The sequence below is a fragment of the Rhagoletis zephyria genome, unplaced genomic scaffold, assembly GCF_001687245.7.
Source record: "Rhagoletis zephyria isolate East Lansing unplaced genomic scaffold, Rhagoletis_zephyria_1.1 Rzeph_scaffold_01150, whole genome shotgun sequence".
Classification (NCBI taxonomy): domain Eukaryota; kingdom Metazoa; phylum Arthropoda; class Insecta; order Diptera; family Tephritidae; genus Rhagoletis; species Rhagoletis zephyria.
In genome coordinates, this window is record NW_016158234.1 from 83,874 (window position 1) to 96,296 (window position 12,423).

Here is a 12,423-nt window from a genome sequence, read left to right on the forward strand (position 1 = left end):
CAATGTGGGTATTATTTGTTTTTGTAATTCTTGTTTTTGTTCTGTCAACACCACCTTGTATAAATTCCCTTTGGTACAGAGCTATTATTCCGCCATGGCGAATTTATACAAGGTGGTGTTGATGGCGAATTTAGATTTTCGCCGCGGTACTTCTCAATGTCAAAATGATGTGTTTGTTGTAAAATGAATTCGCCTTGATTACAACAAACACATCATTTTGACATTCAGTAGTACTGAGGCGAAAATTTAATTCGCCAACAACACCACCTTGTATAAATTCGCCTTGGTTGAAGCGTATCGAATTTTTGTACCCGGCCGTTTTCACATGCTTGAAAATATCGCTTGGGCGAGGACGCATGCGAGAGCCCGCACGTGTAGACCGCAAAAAGTACGAAGCATACTTTTTCTCGCATACCGAGCGGTTTGCGAGATCTCGCATGCTTTCAACTATCAATTTGAATTTTGTTGTTTGACAGGTATTTTCTCATTTCGCAGAATTCTTCAGAGAAAAAACATCGTTTATTTGAGAGAAAATACAAATTTGGCCTGAACAGGCTCGAACCTTCTTTTTTGGCGACATTTTACATATGAAAAAGTATGCTGTTAAGTGCCTAGCCAACAAAACTCTATCTCGCTTGCATGAGACAAAAACAGAACGCAAGCGAGATTTTCAAGCATGTGAAGACGGCCGGTAAGGTGTTGTTCAAGGCGAATTTTCGTTTTCACATGCTTGAAAATCTCGCTTGCGTTCTGCTGAGATAGAGTTTTGTCGACTGGGCATTTATATTATAAATGCATGTATTCATAATCAGCTGGCGAAGAGACGCCAACGCCTATGCAACGCCAAAGTTGTATGTAAACGGGCCTTAACCCATTCGTGCGTATTTTGGTTCCTAACCGATTCGGCCTAACGCAGTTTGATCCCAAATGGGACTTTATTCAGCTGATAACAGGGTTGCAAGTTGAATGGAGGATAGAAAATCCATCAATAAGTTTTAGGAAGGTCGGCAACACTAGAAGTGCTTTATTTCGCCGAGCATTTTCATTTTTCGCCGCGCAAAGAAGCGTTTGCTGTTTTTGTTGTAGTTGGCCTTTTAACGAAAAAATTGTCACAACGCGGTTGATAAACAAAAAGGAAAATTTTAATAAATTTAACTAATTTCTATTTGTGAAGAAGTGAGGCAGCTCCCATCGCCTACATTAAATATAAAATGCAGGCGCATAGCAAAAAGCGTGTCTGCTATTATTATGATAGTAAGTGATTAGAAATGGGGCTTTCGGTTGTTAATAATTTAGCTAATATTTTTCAAATCAGGACCAAGGTAGAAAAAGGAAATCTTCTAAATATATTTACGTTAATAGCGTTGCGATTTCTGTCAACAAAAAAGTGGTAGTATAGATGCAAATTTTACTAAAAAGTCGAATTTTATAATTTGGCAATTTTGTGTTGACTGTATGCGGGCGCCTATATTGCAGCTCACTTTCCTAAAACGACCATACTATGTATGACTGGTAGCGCACTTCGGGCGATTCTTCGGTCAAATATAGCATCAAAAGTGCGCTGTCACTGAATCTACTGTACGGACTCTAACTGTATGGCGAAAATTTTGCGAGATTTATCCGTTTTTGTATCTACATACATACATATGTATGCGCACTAGAGAATATTTATAATTGTAATTTTAACTACTACTAGTATTAATTTAAACCCTTGAAAGTACTATGTATATGATTTGAAACAGCTAGGCGTTATGAAATACTTTTATTTCTTTGCTATAATACTTATCCATGTTGTTTTTCTTACTTCTAGGTGATATTGGTAATTACTACTATGGTCAGGGCCATCCAATGAAGCCTCATCGCATACGTATGACCCATAATTTGCTTTTAAATTACGGTCTATACCGCAAAATGGAAATTTATGTTAGTTTTTCATTTTATTCTTTAAACTTCAAATTAATTTATTTGTTTTTTTATATAACAGCGACCACACAAAGCCACTGCCGACGAAATGACAAAGTTCCATTCGGATGAGTACGTACGCTTTTTGCGCTCCATACGTCCGGACAATATGTCAGAATATAACAAGCAAATGCAGCGATTCAATGTCGGCGAGGATTGCCCAGTTTTTGATGGTCTCTATGAGTTTTGTCAGTTATCCGCTGGGGGTTCTGTAGCCGCTGCTGTCAAACTAAATAAACAAGCTTCCGAGATTTGCATAAATTGGGGTGGTGGCTTGCATCATGCTAAGAAATCTGAAGCTTCGGGGTTCTGTTATGTCAATGATATTGTACTTGGCATTTTGGAACTCCTGAAATATCACCAGCGCGTGTTATATATCGATATAGACGTGCATCACGGTGACGGTGTTGAGGAGGCGTTTTACACTACCGATCGCGTCATGACCGTAAGCTTCCATAAATACGGCGAGTATTTCCCCGGCACAGGTGACTTGCGTGATATCGGCGCTGGCAAAGGCAAATACTATGCTGTGAATATACCACTACGTGATGGCATGGACGATGAAGCATACGAATCCATATTTGTACCAATCATTTCAAAGGTGATGGAGACGTTCCAACCTGCAGCGGTTGTGCTCCAGTGTGGTGCAGATTCATTGACAGGTGATCGCCTTGGGTGCTTTAATTTGACTGTCAAGGGTCATGGAAAATGTGTAGAATTCGTAAAGAAATACAGCTTGCCCTTCTTAATGGTTGGAGGTGGTGGATATACGATTCGTAATGTGTCTAGATGTTGGACATATGAAACGTCAGTTGCGCTCGGCGTAGAAATTGCAAACGAACTGCCGTACAATGATTACTTTGAATATTTCGGTCCTGATTTTAAGTTGCACATCAGCCCGAGTAATATGACTAATCAAAACACTTCAGAGTATTTGGAAAAGATCAAAAATAGGTAATAGAAATGTTTATTGGTGGCCAAGTAGAAATTTTCTAATGCGCATTTAAATATTTCTAGACTTTTCGAAAACTTGCGTATGCTGCCACATGCTCCCGGTGTACAAATTCAAGCCATACCGGAAGATGCTATCAATGATGAATCCGAGGATGAAGATAAGCTCAACAAAGACGAAAGAATACCACAAAGCGATAAAGATAAACGAATTGATCCTGATAACGAATTCTCAGATTCAGAGGATGAAGGCGATGGTGGCCGCCGCGACAATCGATCTTACAAAGGTCAACGCAAGCGACCACGTTTGGAAAAAGAGAGCAAAACAGTTACAGAAAATGCCGATAATAAGGACGACAAAGAGAAGAGTAAGGATTCGATTTAAATAACGCAAAATTTTCAAAATTTATAACATGCACTTATTTTATAGTGGATACAAATGAAAGTGAGGAAACTGGTAAAAGCGAAGACGCAAAAAAAGAGAACAACATATGACGTGGCGGTCGCAATTGGTTATAGAAACCAATACAACGTTCCACGAAATTTAAACCTAAAATATTTTAGCATCTTTAGTGATTTCTTCCATTTATCCTTACGAAGTGTGACGGTAGTAACGTGCTCGACATAGAGGGAGTGTGTTGCTCCGGGAAAGTGGAATTGAAAATATATAATACGCTGCCGTCAAAAACGTACTTTTAATAGTTATAATTATTTAGGCTATGCGCGAAAGAATTTGTTACATGCTTTTTTTTTTTTAACAGCATCATTAACTGCGACGTTTGTATTATTTGTGAATTTAGTACGATCTTTGAAATCATACTTAAATAAAGATAATATTTTACGCGCATTCATACCGTAGATGTATGTATGTACGTATATATTTATATGTAGTTACTGCTATACTCACATAAATACATGATGTCATCCTTGTCACATTAAATTAATATAGGAATGTAAAATTAAATTTCTTAATGGAAGAATGGACTATGCTTGTAACTTTTTTATTTTCTGTAGTCTAAATGAAAGAAAGATGTAATAAAATGCGTGTGTTTTGTAAGTGGATAGCTAACCATAAGCCGCTAGCTTTTCTTGTTATTGTTTTAAAATGCTGGTGAGTAAGCTTTAGATTCATGCAGGAGCAGCCAAATCGGTTGGTGGGAAATGTAAAAGTGGGAGTATTTTCTCCCATCACTGTCGAAATCTGCCGGCTGCAAATAAGATCGATTTCACTATTGTGTCAATGAAGCGAAGGCATGGGCGGCGCAGAATAACCTCACGCCACGGCCACTCTGGTTCCAACCTTGAGTTTAAGCAACGCGTATACGGACTGACAAAAACTTTCAGCAAACTTGTGCTCGTGCTGCTGTCAAGACTTGGTAGCTGCGACATCCGCAATACTGGTTTGGTCTTGTGATGAAAAAATCGTCGCAGTAGCAAGTGCAATGCAAGGGGTATCAGCTTTTCGAGTATGTCTTCTATTCTAGTGGAAAGCTTCAGAACTCGCTAGTTCCGCCACCTAGAATTCGACGCAGAACATTGATGAGGCGACTGTTAATAAAAGGGCAGCTCTTTTTTTCAGCTTGGATAAGGCTTTTGCGCCTCGTTCACCCCTCAGTAGCACTGTTGTTGTTGTAGTGGCTACAACAACCCCGCCCAGATCGGTTAATATCTCAGTCGTCGTCAAGCTCAAATAACCTCAATGGGGTCGGCCAAAGGGTCAAGGCGTTAGCAGTGTCGGGTTTTCCGGGCATACGAAGAGATATTTCGAGTCGTGGGGTGTCTCTCCGCATGCGGGACACTCATTTGCAGCATCTGCGTCTAATCTGCTCAACTATGATTTTATCCTGGGCTATTGTGGTTTTAGTCTCCCGAGGCATATGAAGCTCCGTCTCGTCGGTGTCCGGTGGTTGTGCGCCTAGGACGGTATTCACAGGTCTGGAGTCTACATAACTCGAGACTGACGGCCATATCTTTGCCACGATTGCTACTGTGCTCCTGCACCCAGATCACTGCAATGACATGGCTATCAGCTAAAGCCGGAAAGTACTATCTGTATTATCGGGCCAAGTGCCTTAACCGCCGCCTAGTTATCATAGAAAATAGTAGTGCTGATGCCTGATCGTTCCATGAATGCTCTTCTATGTCCAAGAAAACCGTCAATGCATATGGTTTATTTTCCAGATAGAATTCTACCCCATGTACGCAGTTTCTGTAGAGCTCCGTTTTAGGTGAGCATGCTGTGCGATAGACATTCCTACGTTGACCAATTTTGAATGAAAGTGCATGTTCAGAAGTCTGTCGAAAGTTTTCAGTATACAAGACTAGTCTACTTGAAGTTCATAGGCTGCGTATGTATTGCCTACCTTAGGAATGAACACTAATTCAACGCTTTGCCAAGTAGACGGAACATGGTATGGCATTATTCATATGAGTTTGGGAATCGCTTGAGATTGGGCCTCCTTCTCTACATTTCTGAAAGTTGGGAGCTGGTAATGAAATAGCTGACAATTATTTGGCTGGTAAGGGCTCCGACCAAGTACTCCATGGTCTGCAACCATCAGTTATAGCACTCCCACCTTTGGGATTTGCAGTTTAATGAGAAACTGTCTCAACGTGGTCAAGACAGTAATTGATGCCCAAGGTACCGCCCCATAGGTCACTACTGGTCGCACTAAGAATCTTTGAGCTGCACCCCGAAAACTGGCCTGCACACCAATAGTGCACTCGTACCCTTTGATGTGGTCGCGCCGACGGAAGATCCCCACAGAAGCTTAGAATCTAGGATTATACCCAGCTACTTCAGTTAGGCGGAGACATTCTTCTTTAAGGTTATCTTCCTCATACCTGGAAGATTCATTTTCCTAGTGAAGGGTACGTTGACCGTCTTAGAGGGATTACTCCTAGGTCCCACTTTGGCACGAAGACTCTTAGTTTAGTTTTGTTATGTTTGCAGCTGCACCATGCTGTCCCCATTTTCTATTTCAGCGATTCTATACAATCCATTTGCACCATTCGGCTCTCAAGTGCCCGCCAAAACCCTTCGCGTGATGTTGTTATCGAAGGCCCTCCTCGATATCAAGGAAGGCGCATAGCATAGTCTATCCATACTCAAAGGCTCTTTCTATCACTGTAGTCAGCGCATAAAGAGCGGTGGCCGTAGACTTTTCCAACCTAAACGCATGCTGCTTGGGGCCATTTTCAGAGCGTTAGATTAATTTTGTTATCAAAGACCTTCTCTATTATTTTTAGGCAAGAATGAGGTCAAATTAATAGGTCTAAATAGTTCGACTACTCGCGAACTTCTCCACACCCTCGGAATTTAGGAAAGAACTAGACTCTCTCTCATAATACTCACAAGGTGTAGCAGTAGGAGTCCCCCACCCTGCTTCAGCAACACTGGGCTGATGCCACCTGCCCGCTCAGCAATAACTGGGAGGTATAGACGGGCAAACCCATGCCGGCCCTAAATCTAACTAGATGCCTTTTCTTTCATTGAGCTGATGGGACTGCAGACAACTTGTGAAACTGCTGATTAGTCACCTCTTGGGCAAAAAAAAACATGATCATGATTGGGGCAATTCCGACACTTTTTCGGGATCGTTTCAGTACTTTTTCGGGACTAGTTCAAGACTTTTTAGGAATCATTTAAGGGCTAGTTCAGGCATAGCTTAGGACTAGCTCAACACTTTTCAGGGACCATTTCGGGACATAAATGCTTACACATAAAATTTCATGAGTACATACGTTTTTTTAGAAACTTACCTTTGAGGCCATTAAACAACATTGATTAGGTAAAGTATGTAAATTTTTATATATTTCATTCATTTTATGCTGGCGTTTCCTTTACATCTTTTCCTTGTTACACTAATAAATAAGATTTTAAACACTACGTAAATCAAATATTCATTCATAACTACATATGTATGTACATAAATATTAATAACAAGTTTAATACTCTAGAAAAAAAGTATATCTTTGGTCACGGAATGTTGAGTAACATTAATTAAGTATTTGCCTAGTTAAAACCGCCATTTTACTTTCGAGTAATTTTTATTATAACAAATAATACATAAATGTGTATCTAGGACTAGGGTTGACAGCACTGGCACCATTCATGATAGTTTTGAAAATTATTGTAGAGTACATTTTCCCCAAAACAATGCTCAATGCTTAATCGAGCGATAATACAGATGTGAGGCTATTTCTATCACGCGGCTGTAGATGCGGTCCACCCAAATAACTGATTGGATTCCAAAATTGTCGATGAGCATCATCAATATAGGCGGGCTGTACTTGTAGGCGCGGATTAGATTTTGTACGGAAGGGTATCACTGGCACATTATCGATTTCAATGGGCACGGAAGGCACTTCGCAGTCGACTTGCGGCCGAGTACTTGTTCCAGCAGCGCCATTGGGTGTCACTGGCGTTGTTGGTGTTAGCATAGGACTAAACTCATTGTCGTTACCAGCAGGACTATCAATTTCGATTGTTGTTTGTTGACCACCAATTGGGTTGTCCGCTTTGTGATTTTTTGAAACTTTTGGCAATTTGAAATTCACGGACGGCAGTAGTCGTCTTTTTGGCTTCGGGCTCTTTGGGGTGTAGGGTGGCGTTGATTGTGCGCGTTCGCAGAGCAATGTCTCTTTCGTTGGCATGTCAAGACTGGCGATACTTGGTATGCTGTCGCTGTCTGCTGGAGACATACTGGTATTCTCGTTTGCTGTCTGTGGGGGTGTCATGGAAAGGGGAATAGGAAATTAACGTTGCTTTTGGAATGAAATTTTGATTTAAGTGCGATTTTTTTTAAGAAAAAAGAAAATTTTGAAATTTTTTATGGGAGTGCAAAAAGGATAAAATATGAAAAAGAGAGACAAAATTAAACAAATTAATTAAAAATGAGTACTAACACCATTATCGACAATTGCACAAAAGAAGCGGAAATAAATGTGGCATATAATAATTGTGCTTACATATACTGTACATTAGTGTGAACCATACAAAAAAAGGTACTATTTTCAATTAGAACTATACAATTTATTTAATTTTGAGACTTTCACCAAAATATTTCGGAAAAATATTAAGATTCGCAGTAAACTCGATGAAGAAACCTGATGAGGGGATGTGGTGATCTCCGAACTAGCAGAATCATTAGGAACCTGCTCAAACCCAATAAAATTGTTGAATAAAAAAAAAAAAAATAGTTTTGAGAAATATTTTTCTAAAATATTTTGGCAGAAGTCCCAAAAAGTAATAGATATCATAAATGCGATGGAAAATTAGTACCGATCTTTGTTGTATGGAGAGTGATGCAGACCTAATATATATATATATAACATTTTTAATTTATATCTATGTACACTTCATAGATATATTTTTTTTGAACATTATATAATTAATAATCGAAAACTATAAAAGTGTCCAGTTAAAGTGTTAGTAAAATATTAGAACCTAAAAGGCCATTAACTGAAACAAGTGAAATTTCACGTTTCATAGTACTATAGTCATGATGAAATTACAAATAGGTGAAGTAATAAAACATCTATCTCGCAGTATTTTCTCGACATTCGGCTATCTTATAGAAACTTTTAAAGTAAATTTTCAAATAAGAAAATGTAAAATATTTCTTCTCGCTCTTATTACTACACCTGGTATAATTTCACCATGCTACTATAGTGACTCAAAGGTGGCTTCTACGTACCGAAATTACTTGGCTCTTGCCACTGTTCGGCGAACCCTATCAATTGTTGTTGTTCTTTCCTTCTGATTCGGTTTGGCATACAGCCCAACTCGCAATCAGCAGCTTATGTACATACTTCAGTCGCGTACGCCAGAGAATACTCCACCCGAACTCCAGTGCGGTTAGGCGCAACAAGTGTACTGATGCAGCCACCTAAAAGAAGCTCTATGGAGCTTACCTTATCAACAAAGCGAGGAAGGTCGACCATAAACACACTCCAATTTCGGTGAGAGCGCTAACCAGCAGCTATTGTTACCTCACTCTGTTTTCTGCTTCGGCAGCAGTAGAGACGTAGTTGCCGCCCGCCAAACTGTGGTTGGCACCAATCCCAACAGCGGCAAACTCAACAAATACCGCGCAGGAAACCCCATATGTCCCTTATCCACCAAATCGTGACTAGCCGCTCAAGGCAAACTAAAATGCTTCAACTTAACTACAATGAATCCCATAGTAAAATTAAGGAATGTGTCGAAATTTGTTCACAACGATCTTTGACGTCCTAGTCTGCGAACGATCGTAGGAGAATTTTTTCGGGTTCCCGAATTATTGATTAAAACTTAGGTTTGGCTTGAACTGCTCGGAAAAATTCCGTTCAAGGACATTTTTGACCGAAAAGTCTGTTTGATGTGAGTCCCAAAGTAGATATACTACCAAAGGGAGAGGTTGACAACCCAGCATTTTATGATCTCAGCGAATATGTGGATGCTGTCAAATCGCTGAAGAGAGGATTAATGTCATGAAAAGTATCCTAATTTCCCCCTGAATACCTAGCTAGGGAATATGCCTCTTTATGCCACTCACTTAAAGGGGGCACCACCAATGGACAACTAGGTCTCCGAGTGAAAACATGGATCATTCCACAGACGCCTTCCTAGCCTAGCCTAACTTTTGAAATTTTTCGTAACTTTCAGTATTTTATTTAGACTTTTTGGCATTTCTTGCAGCGTGGCATTTTTACACGTTTATATGAATTTGCTAGTAAAATTCTAAATAATATTCCCACTTTTTAGAAAGCCATGGTTGCAAACATGTGTACTTATAATTCATTCTTCTTTTAAGGTCATGAAACATATTGTCCTTTATCGAGGCCATATTTTATTTCATATGCATCATATCAAAGGCAATTCATTAATTTACATATCACTCTTCTTTTAATATTTTTAATCACTCTTTGTAAAAGTAAAGTGAATTTCTCACAAACAAAAAAAAAAAAAAACAAGAATGCATTCCGTTTGAAACAACCAAAAGACAATGAAGAGAATTGTTGTATTAAGAAAATGCATCCCGTAGCGAGACCATTTTACAGTCAATACAACAAATGCATCCATGAAAGCAATCAACAGCACCTTTGTAAGTGTAACATGAGAATTGCTCCCATGCATATGTACATATGTAAATATATTTTTTATGTACATACATATATGCCTCCTTATGTACGTATGTATTTATATATGTACATATATTTTTGTTTGCCACATGTCAGCATTAAAAGCGAAAGCTAAGAAAGCCATTATGTCACTTGAAAATCGTGTGGCCTTTGGTTTTTGGAGGCCAACGCAAACACTTTCGCTTGCAGCTTTAATCTTGGTTTGTGAGCCGCACATACATAGCTGCACTTGCACTTGCAAGGACAATAATTTAAAGGATTGTTTCGGGCTGTTGACTTGTCGTTGGATTTTTGAATGCTTTGTGACACTTCTTTCCGCCACGCAGACCAAAAAAAAACCATCAACTTTTAACAACAACTACATACTTATATGTACATACGAGTATAAATTTATAGCAATATAGATGTGTTAAGGGCATACATACAAATGAACATATGTAGATACCTATATTCTAGCAACCCTGCAAGACAGCTGAGTATCATTCATTGCAAAAGTTCCTGGCTAACTTCTAGTTTTCGTTCTAGCCCTGGGCAAAACTGAGCAGATTTCCCTTATTGGTGTTACATTCTCTCTACTTACCGCTTGTAAACTTTTTTTTAATGAAAAATATATTTGCTCTGCTCAGGAGCGGGGGAAAGACGACATACATATTTTAATGGCATACATGTAGACATGGCGTATGAGTAACATTTTCATAAAAAAAATCATTGCGCATCTTCATTTTTCCAATTTTTTTCACTGTTAAAGTTTGCATTTTTTTTTCATAAAACTAATCCACTAAAAATTTAAAATTTACTGTAATGAAAAAAAGAATCAATTAAAACTGTGTAGTTGATTGAAAATCTCACTTGTTTCGACTTTAGTCGCTTGTAGCATTAATAATTTTCATTCAGGCACATCAATATCTTTCGAACTTACGTTGATTGGGAGATTTTTTCAGGAGATATTGAAGAAAAGAAATAGTTTTTCAACATATATCGTGAATAACATACTAAAATAGTTTATACTGACTTCAGTACTTAGACAAAGCACAAAATAAGTGTTCAAAAAAGTGAAAATTTTTAGGAATTTTTCAAATATGTTAATATATTTTAGAATTCTAAGAATTTTCTAGGTTTCATACACAAGTACCATGAACATACGAATTTTGAAACAATTTGTGATATTTCACAACTCTAGATTTTGGGATGGATTGAAGAATAAATAATTCTCAAAATTTGGGAAAATGTAAAAATTTCTAAAATCTCAATAATTTTTATATATTTCAAAATATTCGCATTTTACCAAAATTTAAAGGAATCTCCCAGATAGCGATAGTTTTTAAAATTTTGGAAATTATCCTAAAAATAAGAAATCAAGAAATTTAAATTTTGGATTTCTCCAAATTCCCGGGACTAATGAAATCATTGTAAATGTGTTAGAATTTTTGCCTAAAGTGCTCAGCAATGCCTTGTAGGGATGCTATTTTTAAATGCATGCAAATGTACTATGTACGGGTATACTTTAAGTGTGTTCATCTATACAACTGCTGAGTATAAGAATCGCTAGCCGTGGCATCAAGTTTGTGTACATAAATATGTATGTTATTTTTATAATGTAATGGCTGTTTACAATGTCATTGAATTATGATCACAGTGTGAGCTTAATCGCTACATCTGTAAGCATTTCGAGATCAAATCGAATATTTAAAAAGAAAAAAAAGCAATTTCGCATAAGCATTAAGTGTGGCATTGAAAATTAAAAGTGTGCATAAAGTCTTCTTCTAAGTTGAGTAATATGTATTCTCTCGAAACATTTTGTTAGCGTAGTAAAAAAAATACCTACACTGCCGGAACAAAGTTTTGGCATAGCAAATTTTTCACAATATATGCAACAACTTTTAATTTTATTATGATGGTTCATTCCACAAAAAACAAAAAACATAAAAATATAATTCCTAAACTTTGTGCAAAACTCGCGAAAATTCAGCAAATTTTCATCAAAATTTTCAACTTTTTGATAAAATTTTTTTTGAGCATGCAGTTTTGCAGCCCATTAAATTCTAGTAAAACAATGCAAGTTCGGAGTTAGTAAAAAATCGCGTTGATTTTTGAGAATCTTTTTTGTTGAAGGTATTTTGCACTTTTTCCATACATATAGTATTTTCGAAAAGATTTTTTGTATGGAAGAGACTGCGTGAAAAAAGTGCCAAAAATCAACGATAGTTCCTAGCTACTTAAAACTTGCGCTTCATTGTAATAACATTGTTTGGGCTACAAACTTGCATACTCAAAAAAATTCTATAAAAACTGATTAAAAAGTTGAAAATTTTCATGAAACTTTGCTGAATTTTCGCGAGTTTTGCGCAAAGTTTAAGAATTATATTTTTTTTTTTTTTTTTTTTT

General features: G+C 37.7%; 2 protein-coding genes across 2 annotated transcripts in view; one reads left to right on the forward strand and one right to left on the reverse strand.

The window, feature by feature from the left end:
- Positions 1-1,032: 1,032 nt before the first annotated feature.
- On the forward strand, positions 1,033-3,988 carry HDAC1 (histone deacetylase 1). Its single transcript, XM_017616107.1, has 5 exons — positions 1,033-1,254; positions 1,811-1,923; positions 1,985-2,916; positions 2,980-3,281; positions 3,344-3,988. Exons 1-5 carry the CDS (start codon positions 1,212-1,214, stop codon positions 3,406-3,408), a joined length of 1,455 nt encoding a protein of 484 aa, XP_017471596.1. The 5' UTR covers positions 1,033-1,211; the 3' UTR covers positions 3,409-3,988.
- A 2,773-nt stretch (positions 3,989-6,761) lies between these two features.
- Positions 6,762-12,423, reverse strand: part of LOC108362946 (uncharacterized) — a 45,807-nt gene continuing 40,145 nt past the window's right edge. The window contains exon 10 of the mRNA XM_017616108.1: positions 6,762-7,638. Within this exon, the coding sequence (XP_017471597.1) occupies positions 7,084-7,638 (555 nt within the window). The 3' untranslated portion in view covers positions 6,762-7,083. The remainder of the gene's footprint in view (positions 7,639-12,423) is intronic.

What these genes read in the sequence shown, in the direction of transcription:
- HDAC1 (XM_017616107.1), top strand. Translation starts at nt 1,212, where the DNA reads ATGCAGGCGCATAGCAAAAAGCGTGTCTGCTATTATTATGATA. An exon ending in TGTCTGCTATTATTATGATA is followed by an intron (nt 1,255 to 1,810) that starts GTAAGTGATTAG and finishes TCTTACTTCTAG; the next exon opens with GTGATATTGGTAATTACTAC. An exon ending in TTGGAAAAGATCAAAAATAG is followed by an intron (nt 2,917 to 2,979) that starts GTAATAGAAATG and finishes AAATATTTCTAG; the next exon opens with ACTTTTCGAAAACTTGCGTA.